We start from the raw sequence: 27,828 nt of genomic DNA on the forward strand, positions 1-27,828 counted from the left end.
CAGTCACCAACTTTGTTCATTTGGTGTGGGGCATGTGGTGCACAGAGCTGAAGGAAGCTTCAGAATAGATGACCGTTACCTTTGGGTGTGTCAAAATGAACTCTATTATCTAACACAGTCATTCGACCCATTAAAACGTAGTTATTGCTTAGTGCAGCAAGATACTCAACAAAATGTTATTCAACCCCAAACAGTGGAGATATTTACATATAACTGAACCCCAGATGTATGTCCTTCCCCTGGAAATTAAAAAGATGCCTAAAGAACAGGGAAAAAATGTTCCCATTCAGTTCCTCGTGCTGCTTCCCAAACCCCCTTACTACCACCACACACACTCACCCCAGACTATTATGTTAGCTAGGTATGAGTAAATAATGTAGCAGCACAAACACTTTTGCCATAGAGATGTCATATGATGTAGAGGACTTTGATGCCTTTAGATGCCGGCATGGACAGATGGTGCTGAGACAGCAGGAGCTGGAGCAGCCGGGGCTGAGGACATGGAGGGACTGGAGAGGATGAGGGAGTCTCTGGATGGTAGACGATGCTCCCCCTCAGGATCTTAATGATGTGGCTACTGGTCTAACAGTTTTTTTTTTTTAAATGGCCCCATTTTTTGACTTTACCATAGGCATATTTCACAGCTGGCTCTACTGGTGCTGTGGATGTAAAGTGGTATGAAGAGTCAGGTGTTCTGGCAAGATGCCAAATAGTTTATTATCTTACATACCCACTGTGGCAGACTCACTGCAACTAATATTAATTTCAATGCAGAGTAAATGACTTGACTTCATGAGCTACTCTTTGCTCATGACCTCATAAATATGTGGGGTTTTTTTTGTTTTGTTTGGTGTGGCACCTTTCTGAGAATGAGTTATCAGCCAACATCGTCATCTGGGGTCAACAATGTCATACAAGACACACTAAATAGCTATCTACTTTTTTGTCGAGAAGTTAACTGTTGTTCCCGCCAGGAGCTCCGATGTGATCGTATCCATTTCAGAATTTTTTAAATCCAGCCTTGAACTGCAGTTTCTTTTTGGAGACTTTGATAAATCAACAATAATAAATCCCACACTGGATTTCTTCTTTGACTAATTATCCCATCTATCAATCTACTATGAATTCATTAAAAAGGTTCCTTAAAATATAGTTTATTTCCACATGATACTTGAGAAATGTCAATGCAAAATTAAAGATGGCTAGGTTCAATGATTTTATTATGCAGATACACTTTGATCATACAGTTGAGCAAGTGAGGTCACTTAGTTGAATGACGAATCAGATTGCACACTAAACGAGTTCTGACAACTTTGAGAAAATGTTTAGAACTGATTAATTATGTATAGCAACATTTAAGAATTTCCATTCACCTGTTGCTATTGCTGTCCCACCTCCTCTCTCTGAAAGACACATTTTTTATGGTGCTGTGATAAAATATAGGTGTGCTTAAGCTTATAAGAGACTAAGATCTAAGTCTGGTGGGAAGCATAATGAATGTGTTATTGTTTTTGTGTGGGCAGGATGAGTTTAGATCATGGCCTGTGCTGCTAAGGCTCAGAGGAACTCCTCACAACGTCTCCTGCGAAGGTTTTTGGACATTGAGAGTTGCCGCAGAGGCTTTCAAGTTCTATTAGAGCCTCGAGTGACTATCTTTTTAGTCGGTCTATATTTTTTCCCCCTTTTTTGGCTATTTATTGAGGGATGTCAGTGTTACACCGAACGCCAGTGCTGCTTGATTTTTACAAAACACAGTGTTTTTCAGTATTCACCCACTGATAAGGTAATCAGAAGAAAAGTTAATGAAGTATTGTTGAATCTTTTTGAATTGAATTTTTTGTTTAATTTATTTTTAATTTGTGGATAAAAACTGCTACTGAAGAAACTGATTTTTTTTTTTCATAGTGATGTACTGGTTGTCATAGTTGCCACCTTTTTTAAATTTGTATTGCTTGAATAAGTGACTGAATAGTTATAATAGTACAGTTAGTTAAGTATTATGTTTAATACATTTGAGAAGTTGAAAATGTTCCTTGATTTGGGTCGCGGCTCGTCATTCAGGGGTGACGGTGGGGCACATCGAAAATGTAGTTTTATTTTGAAACCAGTCGGCGGCGGTAGTTCGATTTCCTGGATGCAAAAACCAAAGAAGAAGATGACGTTGAGGCGACGTTACGACGTAACATTGTCGGAGGCCCTCAACTTTACTACTCTCCGGGAGCTAGCATGTCCATCTTTGAGGGCTCAGTTTAATTCAACACCTCCATTCTCCGTAGAAACTCCACGTCTACTGCGGCACCATGAGTACGTTATGGATGGGGAACGTAAGTTTGAACTTATTACTGCTTTTAAATGATTCAGTTTGACTGCGTGTTTGACGTTAGCTGTGTTAACGTTCCTGCTTCAGTGAGCGCCAGGCGTTGTGTGCATGTAATGTAATTCAAAACTTTAGCATGCAGCACTTTCATATTGCTTTGTGTGTTGGATTTTATCGAGTAGTTGACACGCTATTGATTAAAAATGTAGATATGTGGTACGTCGGGAACGCAGCACTTAGCACTTTTAGTCTAATTCATGGTTTTCATGAGGTAAACGCTTCTCCCCTTACAGTGGGATGGAGTATGATATCCACTGTACGAGGATGAAAGCAGTCCAGACAGTTCGTTCAGGAGCTTTTATTAGTGGAAACTTCCTCCATCCAGACCACATCAAATCAGGTCTTATTTAAAACCCAGTGTGCTAATAATGGTCAAACATAAACTAAATTGGCATTTCCCCTTTTTGGATATTCTGAAACATTTGAACAGTTTGTAAGAACAGCACCCATTTTTACCCATTTAGAGCACTCAAAATACAATGTTGGGGGTAATGTGTAACGAAGTAACGTTAGAGTACTCTGATTACTTTTTTGTTGTACCCAGATGTGTGAATCTTCACTGGCCTCAGGACTCGATTTGTTGATGATTCACGGAGCCTTTTTATATCTCATAATAAATCGCATCCATATTTTATAACCCATATACATATAACCCATGTACACCGTATCATTTAACCTGCAGCTATCTCTCAAAAAAACTTGTATACATTGGTCTAGTGTATGTGTGAGCTATGCACATTCTCACACCACTTTGACCCCTCATAAAATACCTCTAATCGTCCTTTGATTTATCATTCATGGACCAAATTTACACGAAGAAACTCAAGATCGCTTAAACCCTCTTTAAAGAGCCTTGTAACCTTTATTCCGTGTGTCAGATCAGCCTGCAATTGTCTGAATGGGGAAGCTCGTTGAAATTGTCCCTTTTCTGTTGAAATACCTGGGATTATGGTTTCACAAATGTGAAATGGGCTTTAACAGCGTTTAGGTTGTTCCCATAATGTTTAGCACTTTGATACTTCCTTTCCCCTCAACCCGAAAATCTGAATTTGTGAACTGAAAGCCAACTACAGCTTTGCATTAACCACTAGTGTTATCGTTATGATTCCCGAGATCTTATTTGGTATGTTTTTTTTTTTTTCCTTCTGTAGCTTGAGGCCTACATGGATGAGAAGTTTATCACCAGAGCCTTTTCCACCATGGGGGAGCAGGTGGTCAATGTGCGCATCATACGCAACAAGATGACGGGGTAAGAGCTAAACCACAAGCATTTGTCCAGTTTTGCAGTTGTTCTATTCTGACTTTAAACAGTGTGTCGTCACCCAGGGGGGCCCTGGGCTACTGCTTTGTGGAGATGACCGATGAGGCCACGGCAGAGAGGTGTTTGCGCAAAATCAATGGAAAAGCCTTACCAGGAGCCAATCCCGTATGATAAGCATTTACTTTTCACAGTTGTCATGTTTTTGTCCTATCACAGTAGAGACTGTGAAAAATGGCATGGTCGACTTTAATGTCTCTTTCCCACAGCCTACAAGATTCAAGTTAAACCGAGCCACCTTTGGGAAACAAGACATTGGGTAAGTAGAGAAGCAGGTCATACTTTAATGACAAAATTGTCATTGAATCCATCTTTTATTGATCATATGTCTTCATGGTTGCACTCGAAATATAAAACAGCTTTTGTTTTTTTCCTGTTGCAGTCCGATGTATTCTCTGTTTGTTGGCGATATAACTCCAGAGGTGGATGACGGAATGCTTTATGAATTCTTTTACAACCGATACCCTTCCTGTCGTGGTGGAAAAGTGGTGCTGGACAGCATGGGTAACTCCAAGTGAGTGTTATGTCACCACATGAGGTGGAGAAAATATTTTGCAAATATACATATGTATTGTTGGATTGTTGCTACCTTCCTCAAAATGTGTTCCAAGTGGTTTTGTGTACATGAGAAAGCCCGGGCTTACACACTTCTCTTTTACTACACACCATGAAGGTTACAAGGTTGTGGATCTCTGCTGGGAGAAAGTTCCAAAGTGTAGGGGCTGCAGCAGTGGCCCCATTCACACTGCCCTTTAAATGCAGGAATCATGTGCCGATTCTCCACATCGTCCTCTGTGTGAAAGTTTCAGGTGTGGCAAGGGGTGAAATTTCACTTTGGCTCTGATGCGCCTCTGGAGGTAGTGTCAGAGTCACAGCAGAGGCAAAATGTACCGATGTGAATGGATAAGCTGGAGGCGCGGAGCGGGGGCGTGTCGATCTGATGGTGTTCACAGTGTTATAACTAAACAGATCCTTCACTAATCAAATAAAAGAGAAATTACCCACAAAGCAATGTGACGGGACTACACAGAGTGACAATTCAGTGTGTACAACTTCAATGGGACATCATAATATTCTGCAAAAGTTGTTCAGGCATTATTCAGTGCCATAACGCAGAAACATCATGACTGGTATGCGAAGGCATAGGACCACGAGGTGGTAATTCTAGTCTCTGCGTTAGTTATAAATACAATGATTTTGGTTCCTATAGGGGGCTATGAAGAGCAACAGCACTGTTGTCTCCCTCAAGGATTTGACTACTGTCTTGTGTCTGACTTTAGGGGCTGCGGCTTTGTTCAATTCCCAGATGAGCGGCTGCAGAAGCGGGCGTTAGAGGAGTGTCAGGGTGCTGTGGGACTGGGCGGTAAACCTCTGAGACTAAGCCTGGCTGCTAACAAGTGAGTTTTCAAAGACGTCAGTCTTGTTGTCAACAAGCAAATGTATGTATTACACTTTAATAGCTGGATGATGAGTTAAACAGGCTGTGTCTTTCTCCTCTTCAGTTTAAGGAACAGGCAGCAGCAGCAACAGCAGCAGTCGGAGCACAAATCGTGGCAGTCCAGCTCAGGATACAGAAACAACTACGACCAGTACAACCCCTATCAGCAGCAGGCCTATCCTGGGTATTACCCGTCTTGGGGCTATGACCAGACTGGCTACGACTACCAGCAGTATGATTACACACAGCAGCCCCCACCACAGGTAATTTTTATCTGCGGACAGCCATTGTTGACATCTATCAATGTGTCTTTGTTAACAGACATAAATAATTGTAACACGCTTTTTCTTTTTAGGAAACTGAAGCTGTTCAGGATGATGGACTTGAAGGTTGGTATTTGGATTGGGGATTGCAAATAACTATTTTCATTTTAGATTTTCAGTTCCATTTCATCAGTTTTGATTAGTTACAAGATGATTGTTTCAGATGGTTTACAACCCAGTTTCCCCAAAAATATTGGTATTGAGCCGTGCCTAGTGGAGTACCCTGAAGGGACATTGAGCCATGTTACTTTATCAACAAGTAAAGCTGTCTCTCCATCAGGAAACTCCATAAGTCAGTGAGACTCATGGCACAGCCGCTGGTGGATATCATTAGGAAATATGTCTTCTTCATAAAAGAGTCCTGGTTGAAGCAACCTTAAAGGAGAACTTTGGTCGATTTAAACATGCAGCTTCATTTCTCAAGCTACCCTCGACGGATTGACTAGTTTGGTCTAGCTACCGGAACACACGGATGTCAACAAACCGATATGTAGCTCCTTGCACAAACACACTGTTTTAACTACTTTTTTATTCATTTTGAGTCATACACGCTACAGTGCTGTGTTGTAAGGTGTCTGCTGATGTTGCATAACTTTTGGTGTGAGATGTGGAGCATGTTAAGACGCTTAAAACACAGTGTAAATTTCATTAATCATTTGTGTATTTTTTTGTTTTTTTCCTTATTTGGACCGTTTCCGTCCTCCATTGTCTCATGTGTTTGAAACACTTCGTACTAACTGTTCTTGTGTTTCAGATCCCAGTCTGGAGGTGGATGTGGGTGAGGCCAACAGGAAGTTCATGGAGCTCAGTGAGGAACTATACGATGCTCTCATTGATTGTCACTGGCAGCCAGCAGAGTTCTCCATGGAACAGGACTATACGACATCAATCCTTCCAGAGCCCATTTATTGCTGAAACTGAACACATTTTCTTCTCTGGACTTAACCTCTCCAGTGTCATTCATTTTCAATTGTCTGCGGAAATTTTGACTGTATTCATGTTTGTTTTTTTTGTTTTTTTTCAAGAACGTATAAAAGGATGTAACTCATGGTGATGGATCTTCTTCAAGTGCAACCACCCATGAAATATACTGATATTACATACCAATGATTTCTACAGCTCTGTTTCAATCAATCAATCAAAGCTTTTATTATCATTTGTTGTACCAACGAAGCAGCACAACAAAAATGAGATTACGTTTCTCCAGGATCAATAACAGAAGACACAATAAATGACACAAGATATATAAATATAATAATTTAAAACTAAAATTATGACTAGGTGCTCGTGAAGTGCATCGGTGCATATGCTCCAGATTAGCAGTTCATCAATCTAACAGCTTGTGCAAGGAAGCTGTTGATAAGTCTGTTAGTTCGACCTTTATGACTCCGGAACCGTTTTCCTGATGGGAGCTGTGTTTGAAGGTGGGACGTCAGGGATATAATTGGCTGTTTTTGATTAGCGTAAACGTTAGCGTAAACACCGAGGTCAGCCAGTTCAACCGGAAGAGCATAACCGAATACCGCTATGAACCATGGGTAAACTCACGAAGTGAGGAATAAGGTGGATATGTCACAAATGTCACAAATCTCTCAACTCTCAAAACTCGTTATCTCTGTCGCTGTCTCCAACACATCATTGCTGCTGTCAATCATCCGCCGATGTCCCTCCCACATCTTCCTGTTCCTCAACAACCAAACTTGCTGCTTGGACACTTTCGTGACAAAAGCGAAAGGAAGATGTGTGGAAGGAAGCTGTTGATAAGTCTGTTAGTTCGACCTTTATGACTCCGGAACCGTTTTCCTGATGGGAGCAGTCCAAAGAATGTGTGGAGAGGGTGGGAGGCGTCCCTGATGATGTTCTGTGATGAATGAGTGGAACACAAACTACTTTGTCATAAAAACATTCATGAAGTTTGGTTCAGTGAAATTTATTATAGGTCTTTGGATCAAAAATATACATACAGTAATTCTAATATTTGGTTAAACTAGTGCATTGCCTGTAGGAAGCATGTATTCCTATAGAAAAGTGGGAGGTTAAGTAGCTTTTTCGTGGATGGCCAAATGAGGCTGTGTTTGAAGGTGGGACGTCAGGGATATAATTGGCTGTTTTTGATTATACCATTATATGTCACCTTAAAAACTATTTACCTTGCCTTACTTGGTGTAATTATTTTCAGCACAACCTCACATGTGTGACTGTACAGTTATTTTTTCATTTTAAGGTACTATATTAACACTATGGACCTAAAATCACAAAATAACATAAAATCAGAGTAGAAAAAGTTAGTTTTTTTTACTGTGAAAACCACAAATATGTTTAATGGACCAATTGCATTAGTTATAATGCAAATATAAATTGTTGTTTGCTAAGTTGGTGCATAAGTTTTTGAAATTTACAAAGCTATGTGTAACTATTTACATTTAAATGCAGGTAATGCCTCAGGCTCAGGGCTCAGCTCATTCCTGCCTGTTCCACATTCAGCCGTCTCCTCCTTGGTTTGCCTCACAACACGACTCCACTACTGACTAAACACACTACACCAAACACTACATAACACATTAACTATACACTCCACAAATCTCTCAACTCTCAAAACTCGCTATCTCTGTCGCTGTCTCCAACACATCACTGCTGCTGTCAATCATCCGCCGATGTCCCTCCCACATCTTCCTGTTCCTCAACAACCAAACTTGCTGCTTGGACACTTTCGTGACAAAAGCGAAAGGAAGATGTGTGGAAGGAAGCTGTTGATAAGTCTGTTAGTTCGACCTTTATGACTCCGGAACCGTTTTCCTGATGGGAGCAGTCCAAAGAATGTGTGGAGAGGGTGGGAGGCGTCCCTGATGATGTTCTGTGATGAATGAGTGGAACACAAACTACTTTGTCATAAAAACATTCATGAAGTTTGGTTCAGTGAAATTTATTATAGGTCTTTGGATCAAAAATATACATACAGTAATTCTAATATTTGGTTAAACTAGTGCATTGCCTGTAGGAAGCATGTATTCCTATAGAAAAGTGGGAGGTTAAGTAGCTTTTTCGTGGATGGCCAAATGAGGCTGTGTTTGAAGGTGGGACGTCAGGGATATAATTGGCTGTTTTTGATTATACCATTATATGTCACCTTAAAAACTATTTACCTTGGTGTAATTATTTTCAGCACAACCTCACATGTGTGACTGTACATTTATTTTTTCATTTTAAGGTACTATATTAACACTTTGGACCTAAAATCACAAAATAACATAAAATCAGAGTAGAAAAAGTTAGTTTTTTTACTGTGAAAACCACAAATATGTTTAATGGACCAATTGCATTAGTTATAATGCAAATATAATAAGCATTAGACCCATTAGCACGGCATTAGCCCGACGTTAGCGATGTAGCTAACGTCGGGCTAATGCCGTGCTAATGCTTCATGTCATTTGCCCACTCCGTGAGAACTGTCCTCATGACTTATTAAAACATCTGTACTGTGTATCCACCTCCGATTTTTATCCATTCTGTCGCTTTCTTTGTGTTAAAAGCCGGTTTTTAGAGCGAGCATGACAGCTACGTTAGCGTAAACACCGAGGTCAGCCAGTTCAACCGGAAGAGCATAACCGAATACCGCTATGAACCATGGGTAAACTCACAAAGTCAGGAATAAGGTGGATATGTCACAAATGTCACAAATCTCTCAACTCTCAAAACTCGCTATCTCTGTCGCTGTCTCCAACACATCACTGCTGCTGTCAATCATCCGCCGATGTCCCTCCCACATCTTCCTGTTCCTCAACAACCAAACTTGCTGCTTGGACACTTTCGTGACAAAAGCAAATTTTTACTGTTTCTTCCTGCACCAGACATAAAGAAAACGTAACGGCAATGTTTGCGAAAAAGCGTGTTGGACATTATTTACCCAAAATCCGATTTTGGACGTGCCGGTGCGCCCGCTCCGTCAACTCGGTAGGTAACGTTAGGCCGTGTGGGTCGGCTAGCGGCTAGCAGCTAGCTACACACAAACATCCACAGATTCCGATCCCACTTTGTTGACCGCGCGTCTCCGGATCTCCTCAGACCCGAACAGACTCAGTCTGGACTTGTTTAATCTCATTATAATCCACAACAGTCAGTTTAGATGAACAGAACAGAATGGGACCGAACCGCCGGCAAAATCCCGGTCCAGCTCGCGCCGCTGCAGGTATAAATTCGCTTGTGACAAAAGCACATTTTTACTGTTTCTTCCTGCACCAGACACAAAGCAAACGTAACGGCAATGTTCGCAAAAAGGCGTCTTGGACATTATTTACCCTAAATCCGGTTTTGGACGTGCCAGTGCGTCCGCTCCGTTGACTCAGGCGGTGGGCCGTGTAGCTAGTGCTAGCTAGCGGCTAGCGCTAGCTACACACAAACATCCACAGATTCCGATCCCACTTTGTTGTCCGCGCGTCTCCGGATCTCCTCAGACCCGAAGAGACTTGGACTTGTTTAATCTCATTAATCCACAACAGTCAGTTTAGATGCACAGAACGGAACGGACCCGCCGGCAAAATCCCGGTCCAGCTCGCGCCGCTGCAGGTATAAATCCGCTTGTTTTTTTAAGGTATGTCGTGGGCTTGAGCTCTGCCGTGATTGGCTCTGGTGCGCACATGGCCACGGTGTGCAGTGGTTGGCTCTGGTGCCCACGTGACTGTGGTGGCTCCGGTGGACAATGCTTGCAGAATTTGTAAAGCATTTATGAAATAATTTATTCACGCTATCATTGCAGTCCAAGCAAATGCTTATTGCACACCACTGAACCACGCAGCAGCCATGTTGAAAGTCTCAGGTCAGTCTGATCCTGATCCGCAGAGATATTTGAGGAACACACACACACACACACACACACACACACACACACAGACAGACAGACAGAGATTCCTTGTATTATAGAGAGATGTGTCTTTGCATTTTTCAGCTCGGTTAGCCGCTTTTGATAGCCATCCACAAGCTTCTGGTGGTCCTCTGGCGCAATTTTTAACCACTCCTCTTGACACAATCGGTGAAGTTCAACTAAATGTGTTGTCTTCCTGGCACAGTCTTGTTGAAAATAATCCTTCTTCTTCATTATTCCATTTACTTTCTTTTAGATCAGCAGATCCACTGGCAGCAAAGCAGCCCCATAGCATAATACTAGCAGCTCCATGCTGGACAGTAGGTCTGGTGTTCTCGGGGTTAAAGGCCTCACCTTCTCTCCTCCAAACATATTGCTGCTCATTGTGGCCAAACAACTCAGTTTTGGTTTCATGTGACCACAGAGTTTTCCTCCAGAAGGTTTTTTCTGTGGACACTGACTCCCGTCTTCCAGCAGCTTCTGATCCATTGCAGACTTGCTTTTTGTTTTTTTTTGGTTGACTCTTGATCATCCTGACCAGTTTTCTCTCAGCAGCAGGTGATAGGTGTGTTTTCTGATAGTGGCAGTGACACAACTGTGCTATGCACTCTATACTTGTAGTTGAACCAAACTTCATAGATGTTCCATTCATTCATCACTTGAAATAATTGGAAATTGAAGGCGGCCTTGATATGCATTTTCTTCCTAAGTGGATGTTAACCTTGACCATGACTGTTATATGAAATAAAACAAATTGTAAAAACAAAATTTAGGTTAATGGCAATTCAGCGTCCACAGCCACATTATGGTGCCTTTTTGTAACAGGCCGATTGTTTGACTTCTGATATTGTTGTTTAAAGTGTTCATCTAAAGTAATTGACCGTCCACACGAACTGCACAAATGGGGTGCTCCAGTCAGGGGTTTGGGGCTGATCATTGATTGCAAGGAAGTGGTGTCAGCCAGTGCCAAATTACTGATCTGATTATTAGTGGCATATAAAAAAAAACCCACTGAAATGTTATGAAAACAATAAGATTAATTTTGATCGATAGAGAGGATCTAAAACAAAATAAAATTTTATTTAATAACTGTAAAAAGCAGAAGTAAGAAAACAATAAATAGTTGTTGAAGTATCAGTCTTTGTACTGAGGTCTTTGTGCCCTGGAGCCACAACTCCAGTTTGGTAAAATGTACAGTGATGTGTCTCCAAACTTGGTGTATTTTATCCTCCAAACTGTAAATTGAAACTTGTTTAGTTGTCACATTGAACAGCATTTCACTTTCACACTTAACGTTCTTCAGAATATACATCCTCAGTCCTGCTGTGTGTTTAACTCTTTTGTAAGCCATTAGCTCCATTGACCGGTTTCTCCTAGGCAAACACACTGCAGGTCTCCCCGTTAACTGGCTACCTAGCCCTCCTCCTGCCAAGTTCATTACTGATTTGCAGTTTAATCAGTGCAAAATAACTGCAAGCTCCTGCCAGCAAGGTGTTTGTGATTTAAGGGATAGATGCAGCAGTACCACAGGAATATATATCAGAATCTTAATATTTTTCATATGTCTAGCATTGAGTAGCTGGCTACTAATTTTATCTAGTAATACTGAGACAGGTGCTGTAGAGGGAGAGAACTATAGTAACAGTGTGAAAAGACGCTGTTGAAGTTGGTAGTACTCAGTTAAGTTTGTTCAGGTGATAGTCGGTCGTTCCAGACTGGGGGATTATCAAGACATTAACATTAAGACTCAAATTAGCTGACACCTCATTAGCCTTGTTAAATTAGCTATAACCCTGTTAGTATGACCATTGCTCACGCTATAGGGGTTTCAAAATCCTTACAGATTGTAAAATCAGGTTTCTACATGAACATAAGGAGAGTCCTCACAGATGCTCGTCTTTGTAATTTCCAACCTGCACACTCTACAAGATTCGAAAATAATGGCGCACGCATTATAGGATAATATGAAGATTATCATGCCAGAGGAAGCCACGCAACGCCTCATATGATCCCCCTCATGTGATTTCAAAGAGAAAGAAAACTTTCTCACACTGAAGTCAAGCTACTTGTCAGTGAAGTGGAGGGGAGAAAAGACATATTGTTTGGTGGATAGAGACAGCGATATTGAGAGTTGAGGGATTTGTGACATTTAGTGTGTTTGGAGTGTATAGTTAGTGTGTTATGTAGTGTTTGGTGTAGTGTGTTTAGTGTGTAGTGGAGTCAGTTTTTTGTTTAATGAGTCAAAACAATGAGGAGACTGCTGAATGTGGAGCAGGCAGTGCAGCTCTTCATTCAGCTGGAAGGAACTCAGGCAGACCTGAGCATTGCCTGCATTTAAATGTAAATAGTTACATATAACTTTGTACATTTTTTTAATTTATGCACATATTTAGCAAACAACAATTTATATTTGCATGATAAGTAATACACAATGGTTTTCACAGTAAAAAATCTAACTTTTTCTACTCTGTTTTTTTTTTTTTTTTTGTGATTTTGGGTTCATTGTCTTAATACAGTATGTCAAAATAAAAAAATAACTCGACAGTCACACATGTGAGGTTGTGCTGAAAATAATGACACCAAGTAAATAGTTTTTAAGGTGAAATATAATGGCAAAATCAAAAATAGTCAAAAACGGCCAATTATACCCTGGAATATCGGATATCGCAACAAACCTAAATATCCCTGACGTCCCACCTTCAAACTAGGGGTGGGCAGATCGATCCAAATATCGATAGTATCGATACCAAGGTGAGTACTGGTATTGGATCGATACCAGCGTGATGAGATCGATATTTTTGTTGTAGTTTCTCTTCTATAAATTCAGCAAATCACTTGTATTTCTTCACAGAGTTTGTGTGAGCGCAGCGCTCCTCTTCATCTCTCTCACTCCGCTCACTCAGGTTCACTGTAACTGTAACTCAAAAATATATACTTTATATTAAGATATATAACCTACCTCAAGAATATAATAACCCTTTTGTGTATCTGTTGAAGGAACATTAGTATTCCTATTTAGGCTACATGCAGGTTAGAGATTTAATATGTTAAATAAAGTACAAAATCATTCATTGATCAGGAATTTTCAAGTAAAAAGTATCGGTATTGGTATCGGCAATACTGGCCCTGTATTTACTTGGTATTGGATCGATACCAAACTTTGCAGTATCGCCCACCCCTACTTGAAACACAGCCTCATTTGGCCATCCATGAAAAAGCTACTTAACCTCCCACTTTTCTATAGGAATACATATTTCCTACGGGCAATGCACTAGTAGATATAAAACAGGCTACTTACCCATGGTAGAGAGACAAATCCAAACAAGTCCACCCTTCTTCTTCTCCTTCACTGGGAACACTAACCTTTTTTCGTGTTTGTTGTTGCTTTTAAAAGGCATACCTTTAACTGCGGTCGCGCGGGATTACGGTCTCGCCACTCCAGCTGTCCAAACGCAGCCGGATGACGGAGCAAAACCGTAGCGGATCCGGAACGCAACGCACATGTGTTAGTGTGCATACTGCAAGATTTGGTATCGATCAGATACCTAGTAATTTAAATACAGGATCAGTATTGCCGATACCGATAAGGATACTTTTTAGTAATTAAGGTGGATGCATCCTCAAATTGCTAAATCTGAATGAATTTTCCTAACCTTCAAGTGTTTTTGTGATTTTTCCTTTTGTTAATTAGTTCAAACCCAGGACAGAATTTAAGCAAAGTTTATATGTAAATACAAAATATTTTATTATTAAACGTTTGCAGAACAGACCAGTAACAAAACTTAAATACAATTTATATAAACTCTCAACTAAAATAATTCAGCACACAACAAATGTTATTAAACATTTAAAACAACCTGTGTTGTGAATGTGTTATGAATGTAAAATGTGGAAATACAATACAAAAATAAAACACATTCTCTCCCATTCAGTGCACTTTTAAAAAATTATAAATGAATAAATTGTAACAACGCCCAAAGCCTTAAAAAAAAAATTCCCAGAAGCCCCCCCACCCCGTGGTGGGAGAACAGTCCATGGTGGGTCCAAGGATAATGTCCTTCAAGGTGTTTCTAATCAGGAATTAATGGACTTCACAGAGGCCATCTGTATTATTACTCACAAAATCATAACATCCTATTTGAATACACTCTGATTAGATATTATAAATGATTACTCTATGTGGAGGTGAGCATGGTCACCAGTTCTGCCAATCACTAACCTGGCGCTGCTCTCCTGAGCCCTCTCCACCTCTCTCTCTCCTGTAGCCACGCCTCCATGCTCCACTCTGCTCTTTGACCCTGTGGGCCCTGTCCCCCTGTGCAGGACAGAGGTTTTGGTTACAGGTTTGTGTTTAGGAACAGTATCATGTTCACATGTTTTGCTATTATTGCACATTGCCCTTCCTGCCTTTGAAAAAATCCTCTCGGCTGGCACTGATGTTGCATCCACTCCCAAGTGTTTCTTGACAAGTTTGCTCAGAGGGGGGAATGTTGATGCATTGTTTTTCACCAAAGTAGTGGATCCTGATCCCGAGGAATTGGCCTCTCTTCTGAGTACCTGCGTATTTCAATCAGAGCACCAGTGCCAGCTGTCGATGCTGCTGAGATGCAAGGACTTGAGAGTCAAATTCTGTCCATATCCCGCCTTTTGCTGCAGGTGGGGATGCAGCAGCCCCTGCAGACGAGCTTGAGGTAGTTGCAGGAGCTGGGGCAGAGCTGGTGGCAGAGCTTGAGCTTGATGCAGATGATGAAGGTGCTGACGCCCTTACCTTGGAGCAAATGTGCTGCCCTGTCTTTCTAAAATGGAGGTGTAATATTCCTCCTTTTCCAAAAGCCGCCTCTGAGGTAGGCGTAAACATGTGACATGACGTGAAGCACGAAGTTGGGCTGTGAACAATGACAACGAATTTGTCTTCAAAATAAGAGCTTTACATTGCACCCCATTTGAGTTTAGAACTGGGTTCTTAGCGGGGGGCTTTTAATTTGAAAGTAGCGACTGTCCCTAGCTTGCTGCTACGACAACAAGCGGACACAACCAAACAGCTACAGAGACCGAGGAGACGCATCTCCTGGATCTCAGCAGTTGTCCAGTTGCTCATCTTAATGTCCACAGATAAAGTGATGGACTGACTGTTGTGATCAGCTGTTTCTTGTTTTAAAACAGGCAAGGCGGAAATAAGTGTATCCTCTGAGGCGGCAAATCGGCGGACCAAAACAGACCCCCACTTTGCCGGCCTCTGTCTAAAACCGCCAAAAGGACTGGCAAATTGGTGGCTTGCTGCCCTGTCTTAAAACGGCTACTGACTGCATTTCGGTGACAAGTTGAGCTTTTATAGGCTCGACATTTGTAGAGTCCAGAATGCCAGGTTTTTAAATCTGGTGTCCAGGTAGGTGCTGACAGCAAGACCATAACATGTTTCAATAGCCCTGAAACGATGCAGACATTGCACTGACAGCTTAGCAGCTAGCTTGCTACCTTGGCGCTCAGAAATTGCAGTGGTTCTGAGAAGCAGTGACACCAGGGGAATCACCTTTGAAACTGAAGCATGTTTTTTTTAGTTGATATCTCCCTGGTTGCTTCCTCAAATGGTCTCAGTGCATTGATGGACAGACTGATGATAGCCCATTCTTCCTCACTTAAGCAAGTGAGCTCTTTCCAAGGAGACAGAGGACTGTGGTAACTGCTTCCTTTTGCTCAGAAAATCTCTCTCACATGTAGATTACAGAGTTCCACCCTGTCTCAACTGCTTGAATAAGTTTTTTTTCAGGAACTTCTGCTGCTCCTGAATTTCTTTGAGCTTGTCTGCAGCTTTAGTGCTATGATGAAAGAAAGCAACAATGGCACCGCTTTCCTGCTGAATCTCAAGCAAGCCAGGATGAGTCTTGAAAGAGTCTTTCATCACCAAATTTAAAGTGTGTGCAAAATATGAGTAGTGTGTCCAACCTGCTTTGCGCACAGCAGCAACCATGTTGGTGCCATTATCAGTTATAACAGCCTGAATCTTGTCTGTTATGCCCCATTCTTCTGTGATTCTGGTTAACTGTGAACAAATATTTTCTGCAGTGTGTTGTCCACGAACAGGGCATGTTTCTAGCACGTATGCCAGCATCTGCCAGTTCTCATCTATGATGTGTTATGACACTGTTGAATATTACTCTGTGGCTCTTGATGTCCACATGTCAGTTGTAAGGACAACTGTGTCCACACCATTCAATGCCTTTCTGATCGTAGAGCAGCAGTCTTCATAAAGAGCTGTAAGTTTTTCTACTTGGAATTTTGTACCGAGGATCCAGTGTCAAAATTCCTAAAGCCATCATCTTCAACCACAGAAAGAGGTTGCAGGTCCTTCACAATCATTTCAGCCAGGCTCTTCGTTATCTCCATTGCTCTTGTAGAATCGGAATTGTAGAAAGGGAAATAATAAAATAATTAAGTCTGTAGCACATCTACTTGTAGTTTAAATATAGTAATCATAAAGTATCCCTTTCACAGTTAACACAAAAGGTAATTTAATTAAAAAACACGTTTCAAAGGGATAAATGTATCAAGGTTATTAACCTTGTTATTATTATAACTACTTATGTAGTAACAGGAGACATTACTCAACTCTGTGATGTGTTTTTTATATCTGTAGAGTGAAAAATTAGGGCACTTTAGGGAAATATAGGCTCAAAATTGACATTGCGGCTTATGGGGGAGTTGCTGGAGTACTTGTCGCTCTCGGGCTTCTACAGCCAAAAATGTAAGTCCCACATCTGAAATAAGACCATCAGCTGAAAGCCAACACGATTGTCTACATTTCTATGTATATATTGACTATGTGAAGTAAAAGATGTGGGATCCAAATCAAGCTGAAGAGAATTTTTTCTCCACTTTTTCCAGCTGCTCTCCACTCTAGCGATGATGTCACACACTCTAGCTCACGCAATACACACCCATTATAAAATCAGAAGAGGAGCTAAAAATCCTTAAAACTAAAACTGCGATGATTTCAAAACCATACAAGATGTTAAAAAATACATGCACAATAGTTCAAGGTCCTCTGACTCTTTAAAAGTTGGAATGGTGTCTCTAGCTCAAAGTATGAGGGAGAAGAAGAGGTTGAAAGTCGATGAGTTTTGAAGAGGATTTGAAGATTTTCCCATTTACTTCAATGTTACATTTTTTTAAAAAAAAGCTGAATATATTTAAAAGCTGAAAAGTTAAAAAGCTGAACATTTTGATAGTTGAATGGTTTCTATAGCTGAACGTATGCTGAACCAGTAGCAGAATGAAATTTGAAAAATTCCCCATAAGGATGAATGGGAAAAAATGAGCAGAAAATATTTCCAAAAGTATAAACGATAGAAAAGAGAAATGCACACCATCATGTCCTTAAAAAGCTGAACATAGTTCATGATTTCTGTAGCTCAAAATTTGCAGGAGGAGAAGCAAACCAAAAAATGTATGGAAGAGGAATAATAAATTCCAGAATGACAATAGCAGCATTGTGCTTGCAGCATTCAAACTAATTAATGTGGGTTTTTTTATTCTGTATTTATTTCTGTTCTTTGAAAACATTTTTCAGAATCAAAACCTGCTTTATTTGGACAAGTATGTGAACACACACAGGACATTTTAGGTGCTTTCAGTGTTTCATGAAGTTCAAAGAACAAGATAGAAATAGACATACAGCTCAGGAAAAAGACAAAGAAAGCTGGGTGATATAGTTCAAGGCTGAGAGAATGCTGGAATAAATATTGAATGATTAATGTAATAGAATACTTTATGTCCACTTTGTGCTGGTTGCCTTCAAGGTAGTGAGGACGGTGATGGGGCCAGTCGTCCTTGTGTTTACAGCTGTGGGTGATGAGGTTGGAGCTCTGGCTGAATGCTTTCCCACAATCTTATGTCATTATAGCCATTTGATGAAATAAGTAACTCATATGATATACAATAATGTTCTATTAAGAAATGCCTTTGGCTTGTTTTATTTTATTTCTGATTTCACAAATTTGGCTCTGAATGCAGAGCTTTATGATCAAAACAAATGTAGCTACATGGATTAAAATTAAGATACTCTTATAACTAGTATTATAGTGTGTACAAGTGGTTAGCCATCTTATCGCTTCGTCGCTGTGGGGTGGTGTGGTTCCTGTAGTTGCAATGGTGACGTTACTGGCAGACAGAAGAAAGCCTTTTAAAGCTCAACATTTCAGTGGCAAAGGACAATTAGTGTTGAAATCTTGGATGGAGTCCCTTACAGACCCAGATCAGGAACGGGTACTGTTTCTACTGATACTGTATAGTCTGGTGTTGTCAGGTGGCTCTTAAAAGAGTCTTTGTGTTGTTGTGACCTTGACCCGCCGATGACGATCCTTTAGGCGTGGATGGTGCAAAGACTAGTGGACATTTTAATGGTTCATTTAGAAATATATAAATAAGACCCAGATCAGGAACCGGTACCTGGTTTTACACGCCTGAACTAATTTAACTTAAAAAAAAAATGTTATTAAAGAATTTCTTCTTCAATAAAGGTTGGCTAACCGGAGCACCCGGAGAAAACCACCTATAGCTCAGGTGTGTGTTTGATTCAGTCTCAGTTCCTGGGTGTGGATCAGGCCAAACAAAAGAACCCTCTGTACCATTTCTTCTTTTTCTGCTTCTTGCTCAGAAGATCTTCCAGTTGGGACCTCATTGAGCTTTCTTTCTCCTCCCTCTCCTGCTCCTTTTCCTGCAGCATCTTCTTGAGACCCTCTGTGGCCTGAATGAGGGATGTCTTTTCCTGCTGCCACTCCACCTGATGACTCTCCAGCTTCTGCTCAGCATTCATCAGAGCAGCCGCCAGAGTTTTGTTCTCGCATTTCTGCTCATCATAGGGAGCTGTGGATTTCTCCATCTCCTCCAGCAGGGGGATTTTCTCCTGCTGCCAGCAGAGGTGCTCAGTCTCCAGAAGATCCTCTGCCTTTTTTCAGGGAAGCTGTGAGCTGCCTGGTTTCCTCTCTGTGCTCCTCAAGCTGGGCTTGATGGGAAGCCTGAGACCTTTCCACAGCCTCCTTTGCTTCCTGTTGCATATCTTGCAGTCTTCTTGAAGCCTTCTGTGGCCTGAATGAGGGATGTCTTTTCCTGCTGCCACTCCACCTGATAACTCTCCAGCTTCTGCTCAACATTTTTCAGAGCAGCCGCAAGGGTTTTGTTCTCGCATTTCTGCTCATCCAGCTGAGCCTCATAGAGAGCTGTAGACTTCTCCATCTCCTCCAGCAGGGAGATTTTCTCCTGCTGCCAGCAGAGGCACTCAGTCTCCAGAAGATCCTCTGCCCTTTTCAGGGCAGATGTGATCTGCCTAGTTTCCTCACTGTGATCATCAAGCAGGGAGATTTTCTCCTGCTGCCAGCAGAGGCACTCAGTCTCCAGAAGATCCTCTGCCTTCTTCAGGGTAGCTGCGATCTTCCTGGTTTCCTTTCTGTTCTCCTCAAGCTGGACTTGATGGGAAGCCTGGGGTCTTTTCACAGGCTCCTCTTCTTCCTGTTTTCCTTGTCCATCTGCTCGTCCATCTGCTCCTCAACGAGAGGTTTGGATTCCTCCGTCTCATCCAGCAGCCAGGTGTCTAGCTGCCAGCAGTGGCGCTCAATCTCCAGAGGATTCCCTGCCCTTTTCATGGCAAAGGCGATCTTCTTGGTTTTCTCCTCTGCTGTGCCTTTGTGTCTTCTTTGCTCACGCTTCTCTTTCTTCTCCTACCCTGTGAGCAATCTATCATCCTGCCTCCTACTTCTTTATCGTAGTCTTCTCTGCTTTTCTTTCCTCTCATGGTGACGGTCTGATAACAAAAGGGATATATAAAGTCAGGTCCTGTATTTATAGCATTTCAACATTCTAGAATTTATGACATCACCAGGGCTTTGATCATTCTTGGATTTTCTGCTTTGTGTTACGGTTTGTGTTGGATCAGGACCCAAATGCACGACTCGACTCTGGTTTACAGTGCAACAAACAGTCTTTAATGTTCAAAAAGGTGCAAAATAGGTGCGAGGTGGACGGGTGGTGCGAAGTCCCAGGATCCTGACGTGGTAGGTGAAGTCACCGGTGAGTGCATAGGTGAAGGTGTGGTCCGTCTCTTTGGTGGATTCACACAGAGTGGGAGCACAGGGGAGCTGGTAGCAGGCAGGCAGGTCCGCTGGCAGACAGGGAGGAAGCAAAGCTCAAGACTGCACAGCAAGCACAGCAATCTAAAGCGAGGTTGAAAAAACACAAGACGATTAGCTTCACAAGCTAAGCACAGAGCACAAAGGCAAAAATACAAAGGAGCCAGGATTCAAACTACCACGTTGACTGACGACATGATCTGGCGATGAGCAGGAGGGCACAGAGTACTGGTGGAAACAGGTTTTAGCTGGGAAACATGGAAGGTGGGATGAATCTTCAGTGATCCGATTCTGATCCTGGGTGCGCAGTAGAGCCGTCTCTCTCCAGATTCTGCGGATCCTTCTGAGGTTTAGCTGGACCGATGGTACGGCGATCTCCTGCTCTTGGGAAGGGAACAGAGGAGGTAAGTAACCTACAGAGGCTTCAAAAGGTGTCATACCAGTGGCTGCAGAAGTCAGTGAATTGTGCGAGTACTCCACCCAGGCAAGATGAGTACTCCAGGAGGCAGGGTCCCGAGCACAAAGCGCAGCGCCGTCTCCAGATCTTGATTGTCTCTCTCCGTCTGGCCATTAGACTGCGGGTGGTATCCCGAAGACAGGCTCACCGTTGCTCCCAGTGCCCGGCAAAACTCCTTCCGTAATCTTGATGTGAACTGGGGGCCTCTATCTTGACACGATGTCTGAAGGAATCCCATGGACCCGGAACACATGGTTAACCAACAGTTCAGCAGTTTCTGTAGCAGAGGGAAGTTTAGGCAAGGCCACAAAATGTACTGCTTTGGAGAAGCGATCAATGATGGTAAGAATGGTATCATTACCTTGAGACAATAGCAGTCCGGTTACAAAGTCCACCGCGATATGTGACCAAGGACGTCCGGGCACTGGGAGCGGGTGGAGGAGACCTGGCAGGTGGTCGATGAGTCGCCTTCCCACGGGCGCACACGGTACAGGCCTTGACATACTCACGAGTATCGACAGCCATGGTGGGCCACCAGAAGTGGCGTTGAAGCAGGGACAAGGTGTGAGACAAACCAGGATGGCAGGCAAACCGGGATGAGTGGCTCCACTGGAGGACCTGAGGGCGGACAGAAACAGGAACAAACAAGCGACCCCGGGGACCATCACCAGGATCAGGGTTAGTCTGCAGAACTGTTTTAACCAACGACTCAATCTCCCAAGTCAGGGAGCCGATCAGGCAGGAAGCGGGGAGAATAGTGTCTGGGGCTGGACTGTCTCTGCCATCTTGAAACTGTCGAGATAAGGTGTCCGGCTTAACATTCTTGCTCCCTGGTCGATAAGTGAGGATAAAGTTAAACAGCTTCTTAGAAAGGAATGCACAGGGGTGGAGTTTGTTATCACCTGCGGCTCTTTGTGACAGTACAGCGCCAACGCCAATGTCCGATGCGTCGACCTCCACCACAAACTGGCGGTCAGGATCCGGCTGGACCAGGACGGGAGCCGAGGAGAAGCGTCGCTTGAGTTCTAGAAAAGCCTCCTCGGCCCCAGGAGACCAAACAAAAGGCACAGATAGGGATGTGAGTTTAGTTAGCAGAGCAACCACCTGACTGTAATTCCTGATGAATCGCCGATAGAAATTCGTGAAGCCCAGGAACCTCTGGAGTTGATGGCGTGACTGGGGTGGAGGCCAAGTAGTCACTGCCTGGACCTTGGCAGGATCTGTCCTCACCTGCCCTTTCTCCAGAATGTAACCCAGGAAGGAAACAGAGGGGACATGAAACTCACACTTTTCACCTTTTACAAACAGTTTATTCTCCCACAACCTCTGAAGAACCTGCCGCACATGAGCAATGTGCTCCTCGAGGTTCAAAATGTCATGAAGATAGACAAACACAGAATGATTTAGAAAGTCTCTCAGCACGTCATTAACCATGGCTTGAAAAATGGCCGGTGCGTTCGTAAGTCCAAACGGCATTACCAGATACTCGAAATGTCCTAAAGGGGTGTTGAAGGCCGTCTTCCACTCATCTCCATCCTTTATCCGCAACAGGTGATAAGCGTTTTGCAGGTCCACTTTAGTAAAAATAGTAGCGCCATGAAGGGGTTCAAAGGCAGAGTTTATGAGTGGTAACGGGTATTTGTTTTTAATGGTAATATTGTTTAAACCACGAAAGTCGATACAGGGTCTCAGAGTCTTATCCTTTTTCTCCACGAAAAGGAAACCAGCACCAAGAGGAAGTAGAGCTCCCGGCAATATCTCAATGGCGCAGTCGTAGGGTCTGTGGGGTGGTAAAGAGAGAGCCCGCTGCTTGCTGAACACTTCAGCAAGGTCGTGGTATTCAGGAGGTACAGAAGACAGATCAGGGGGCTCTGATGGTGCTGCACTGGGTTTTGTCGAACATGGAGAGAGAGCTGACTTGAGACAAGAAGAGTGACAGAAAGAACTCCAACCAGTGATTCTCCCGGCTGCCCAGACGATCACCGGATTATGTTTTTGAAACCAGGGTAACCCTAGTACTAGAGGAGCATGAGACGATGACATGACGTGAAATGATATCTGTTCACGATGGTTACCAGCTAGCAATAACGATAATGGTTCTGTTTGGTGAGTGATGTGAGCCAAGAGATCGCCATTAAGAGCGTTAACAACCAAGGGTGTGTCAGTGGAGGAGAATTTAATTTGGGCTTGGTCAACAAACTGAGAATCAAGTAGACTGGAGTCAGATCCAGAGTCAACGAGGGCCTCTAGTCTCAAAGTCTTACCATTTAGCAAGATGCTAGCACCAAGATTGATGCGTCTACGGGGTAACATGGGAACCACAGTGCTACTCACCAGAACCCCGACTGCGACTGGCGAGGATTGGAGTTTAACCGGTGTGGGCAGGTAGTGAGCTGATGTCCGGATTGTCCACAGTAGATACACAACCCTTCCTTGAATCGCCGACTGCACTCTGCTGGTGTCAGCCGATCGACCCAGTTGCATGGGTTCCTCCTGTCTTGTGGTTGCAGCAGCCAGGTTGTCATTAGCAGAGTGGTATTCAGGCGGTCCAAAAGGAGCAGGGGATGTAGCAGTCTTGAAAGAAGCAGCAGTACCAGGGGAAAAAGCGGCCTGTCCTTTCTCTCTGCGTCTCTCCCTTAGCCTATTGTCTACCTTAATGGCTAACGCAATTAGCTCCTGCAAGTTCTCAGTCTCTGCTCTACCCACTAAGCAGTCTTTAACGGCTTCATTAAGCCCTTTCAAAAAAATGCTCTGAAGAGCGAAACTCCACTGAATAATTAGCTGCACTTAAGGAGCCCTGGCGTAAGCTAAGCAATTGGTTGCTAGCATCATGGCTCGAGATGGGATGATCAAACACGGACATCATCTTGGTAGAAAACTGATCAAAGGTGGCGCTGACAGTAAGTGGGTTATGCCAAAACGCTGTTCCCCAGGCTCTAGCCCTCCCTGTGAGTAAACCCAGAACGTACGCCATCTTGGCTCTGTCGGTACTATAAGTCAATGGCTGTAATTTAAAAACTAAGGAGCACTGGAAAAGAAATGACTTACAGCTACCTAGGTTTCCGTCGTAACGTTCAGGGGCAGGAACGAACGGCTCGCGAGGGTGAAAGGCGCCCACTGGTACTGCTGGAGAGAGATTAGACACAGGTGGGTTATGAGACTGGAGTTGACTTTCCATTCGAGCGAGGCCGGTAGTCAGGTTGGTGAGGGAATCCATTATCCCACGTAGCGTCTGGTCGTGATGTCCAAGCATAACCCCTTGGGAGGACACAGCATGTCTCAGGTTAGATACATCTGAACCAGAGTTCAAGTCGGCTGGGTCCAACATGGCCAGATCGTTCTGTTACGGTTTGTGTTAGATCAGGACCCAAATGCATGACTCGACTTTAATGTTCAAAAAGGTGCAAAATAGGTGCGAGGTGGACGGGTGGTGCGAAGTGCCAGGATCCTGACGTGGTAGGTGAAGTCACCGGTGAGTGCGTAGGTGAAGGTGTGGTCCGTCTCTTTGGTGGATTCACACAGAGTGGGAGCACAGGGGAGCTGGTAGCAGCCAGGCAGGTCCGCTGGCAGACAGGGAGGAAGCAAAGCTCAAGACTGCACAGCAAGCACAGCAATCTAAAGCGAGGTTGAAAAAACACAAGACGATTAGCTTCACAAACTAAGCACAGAGCACAAAGGCAAAAATACAAAGGAGCCAGGATTCAAACTACCACGTTGACTGACGAAATGATCTGGCGATGAGCAGGAGGGAAACCAGTGGCTTAATGGGAGACTTGATTTGTGGAGTGAATTCACCTGGCGCTGCCTGTGGAAAAGAAGCCCAGACAAGGCCCACTGTGCAGAGAGACGTCCAAACGACGTCTTTTCCAAGTCATTTTTGCACGTCTAATTTTGGTCACCTCAAGGCAGACTGTTACTCCAGATGACGTCTTTTTTTCGACATACACTTAATGTCCATTTATGACATCCACAGTACCTCTGTACAGGAGCTATTTCTAGTCCAAATATGGTCTTTGTGGACGTCATTTCAACCTCAAAGTAGAACTCATATTAGACATTGTTTTTATACTGTACTGCTTCTAGATTCTATGCATAACTGTAGTCCCATTTCAGAAGGTGGCGTGCTGTTAAAAATAATAAATCACAATCCAATCTCCAGGATTCAGTTGAGAAATACTAGTTACTAGGCTACTACTTCACAGCAGGCAGCATAACCCTCAATTAAGTTTGAAAAAAACAAAGTGGTAAAATACAATAAATAAAATGACACCTCTTTGGTCTGTACTACAAAAATAGGGTTAGTCCTGAGTGACTATGTACAAACATAAGAACAATTAAAATATAAAACAATTAAACACATATACATATATATATTTTTATTTATTTATTTATTTATTTTTTAAGTGTGAACACTGGGGTAAAAATCAAACTGAACACAGAAAAATTAAAGGGTTTACCAGATTCATTTTGTGAAAATAAACAAAAATCTGGCTTTTTTTTCTCCACACATAAATGGTTAATTTTCAAACACACATTCCCTTTGTCTGTAGCCCACTGTCTCAGGTCATCTTCAAGGCTGCTGATCACTTCGGCTTCATCATCATTTGGTTCATATTCAGAGTCAGTGGATAAACAGTCCACATCAGTGTCAAAATCAAAACCATGTGATGTCTCAGGAACGCTGTCACTTGTTAAACTGCGTGGGGTCCCAGGCACACTGCTACAACTACACTGCTACAACTCCCAGCCACAACATCGATATTAATGTCAATGCTCTGATGTCCATCTTCGCTGTCATAACATAGAAGTTCATCCATGTCTCTTAGATGTTTTCGCCATTCTCTCATTTTCATAGCCATCTGTAGACACAGATGCAGTATAAGTCAGTTTAGTCTTATAATTTATTTGACTGGGTGTGTGCAAAGGAGCATGAGGTCACAATCTGTACCTTGTTTAGGTGGCTTCCAAAGGGCTGGAAACCCCACTCCACTTTCAAAAGAGGACCAAACACCACCTGACAACAGGATAAGACTGATTTAGAAACACCCAACTAAAGCTTTACAATACTGAACTCAGAACTCCATTGCACTAAATTGTTATGCATTTGGCTGCGAACCCCCACGTGGATGTGTCTGAAGCTCCCCCTCCTCCCGCCTGTATATTAGTATTTTGCTTTGTTTTGTTTTGTTGTGCTGCTAGCCCCATTAGCTGTCCCGGATGTTAGCAAGTGCAGGCACGTCTCTGTCAGCAGCAGCACCGCAAAGAAAAATAACTAAAGTCTGAGTGAAGCGCTGGAGCCACGGACCCATACACGGCCGTCACCGACAAAAAAGCCTTGACCGGTAACTTAACAAGTATGATGGCCGTTGTGATGAGGTAGCTTTATGCTAACTTCGACGAGCGGTAGCGGTTAACATCTGCTGCTAACACCCGCTTCCCAGCTCACCACAATGGCCCTCCTGCTCGTTAACACTGGAGGCTCCTGTTGCCGACGATGGTTGGGTAACAGCCCACGGCTCAAGCGCGTCACTCTAAGTATTGATTTTTCGCCATCTTCATTGTAAACAATATTGGTCGTGTTCAAAAGCTAACGTTAGCAGATGTAATGCTAATTATAGCGACAACAGATTTGAAGTAGATTAACACAACAAAGCTAAAACGGCAAATGCTATAAATGCATAAATGAACATAAAATTAACTTATGGGTCTATGAGCTGACCGAACCGGACCAGACGCTGATTTTCGGACTGCTGTAAGTTGTTGTATAGGTCAACGGTGCACAGAGCCGAGCGGCCAATTGCTTCAAACGAAGACAAACACTTGGGCCTATGGGAATGGCTATTAGGATGTACGTTGTAATGACGCAATGCCTCAGCCAATCAAAATGGCGTTGACTGTATGTATATATATTTTTTGTATTAAACAGAATTACACTGTTTTAGAAAAGAAAAACAGGAAAATGTAAACGAACAAAAACATTACTTTTATTCAAAAATAATGTTTAATCACAAAATAATCATGTCCATACTACTAGTACTACTCCTATGATAATAATAATAATAATAATAATAATAATAATCATGTCAATTCCCTGCCCCTGTCTTAGACGTCCAAAAAAGTGACCTAGCCCGACGTTTAAATGTTCAACTGCATATTGACGTCCAAGTGGGGTCATGATTAGACGTCCAAATTGTGGACCTAGTTTGCACGTCGTGAAGAGGTCCAGAATTGGTCTTGGACTGACGGACGCAATATAGACATGATCTGCACGTCCATAAGACGTCTAATGTTTAGTGGGGGGGAGAGACACAGGAGGAATAATACAGACAGAGACACAAAACACACACAAGGGAAAAGGCAGGGCTGCCATGATGGAATCATGACACTTTGAGGTTGTTCTTTCTGTTGCTATAGCAGAATGTTTGTTGTGGTTTACAAAATATTGATGGCCTTTTTTCTTTATACGTTATTTCAAAGTGTTTATATTATAAATATATATATTTTTCTAAATAAACAAACTTTCTTTGTTTTCATGTCTGAATAAACTGAATAAACAAACTGACTTTGAATTACACTTATCCATGACTTTGACAGAGAAATTCAATGACGCTCTTATAATGAAGGGGAATTAAAATACACTCTATTTAAGGATACTAAAAGAAAACAAGTATATGTTTTAAAAGTATACAGTTGTTGTCACAGACTGTTAGACATCCCAGCTCAGTTTTGGCCAGTAAACAAGACTCTGCATCCTTCTTTAATTCTTGTATCTTCCAAGATGTCTGACAATAGGGTCTTGATGGAATAATGTCAGAAGCTGTGATGGAAGGTCCTCAGGTATGTATATCTGGTACATGGTTTTATAAGGCTATTTCACAACCTTGTAGATTAAATCCTCAATGATGTTGTAAGGAGCATTTGTGTTCAACTGCATTT

General features: G+C 42.6%; 1 protein-coding gene and 1 long non-coding RNA gene across 3 annotated transcripts; one reads left to right on the plus strand and one right to left on the minus strand.

The window, feature by feature from the left end:
* The first annotated feature begins 2,142 nt into the window (after window positions 1-2,142).
* LOC115578908 (tRNA selenocysteine 1-associated protein 1) lies at window positions 2,143-6,572 on the plus strand. 2 transcript variants are annotated; one of them, XM_030412252.1, is made up of 9 exons: window positions 2,143-2,324; window positions 3,529-3,626; window positions 3,704-3,803; window positions 3,905-3,954; window positions 4,078-4,209; window positions 4,976-5,092; window positions 5,198-5,396; window positions 5,489-5,522; window positions 6,211-6,572. In XM_030412252.1, exons 1-9 carry the CDS (start codon window positions 2,301-2,303, stop codon window positions 6,369-6,371), a joined length of 915 nt encoding a protein of 304 aa, XP_030268112.1. In that variant the 5' UTR covers window positions 2,143-2,300; the 3' UTR covers window positions 6,372-6,572. The 2 variants fall into 2 exon arrangements, with proteins under 2 accessions (XP_030268112.1, XP_030268111.1); XM_030412251.1 differs by having other exon boundaries at window positions 2,145-2,324; window positions 3,689-3,803.
* Window positions 6,573-25,393: 18,821 nt separating this feature from the next.
* Window positions 25,394-26,296, minus strand: LOC115579170 (uncharacterized). The gene is made up of 2 exons (XR_003983619.1): window positions 25,841-26,296; window positions 25,394-25,751 (listed from the first exon to the last, which is right to left on the minus strand). It is a non-coding gene; the product is annotated as an uncharacterized LOC115579170 (long non-coding RNA).
* Between the last annotated feature and the right edge of the window lie 1,532 nt (window positions 26,297-27,828).

Source organism: Sparus aurata, chromosome 3, assembly GCF_900880675.1.
Source record: "Sparus aurata chromosome 3, fSpaAur1.1, whole genome shotgun sequence".
Classification (NCBI taxonomy): Eukaryota; Metazoa; Chordata; class Actinopteri; order Spariformes; family Sparidae; genus Sparus; species Sparus aurata.

What these genes read in the sequence shown, in the direction of transcription:
- LOC115578908 (XM_030412251.1), top strand. Translation starts at nt 2,301, where the DNA reads ATGAGTACGTTATGGATGGGGAAC. An exon ending in GTACGTTATGGATGGGGAAC is followed by an intron (nt 2,325 to 3,528) that starts GTAAGTTTGAAC and finishes TTCCTTCTGTAG; the next exon opens with CTTGAGGCCTACATGGATGA. An exon ending in TTTGGGAAACAAGACATTGG is followed by an intron (nt 3,955 to 4,077) that starts GTAAGTAGAGAA and finishes TTCCTGTTGCAG; the next exon opens with TCCGATGTATTCTCTGTTTG.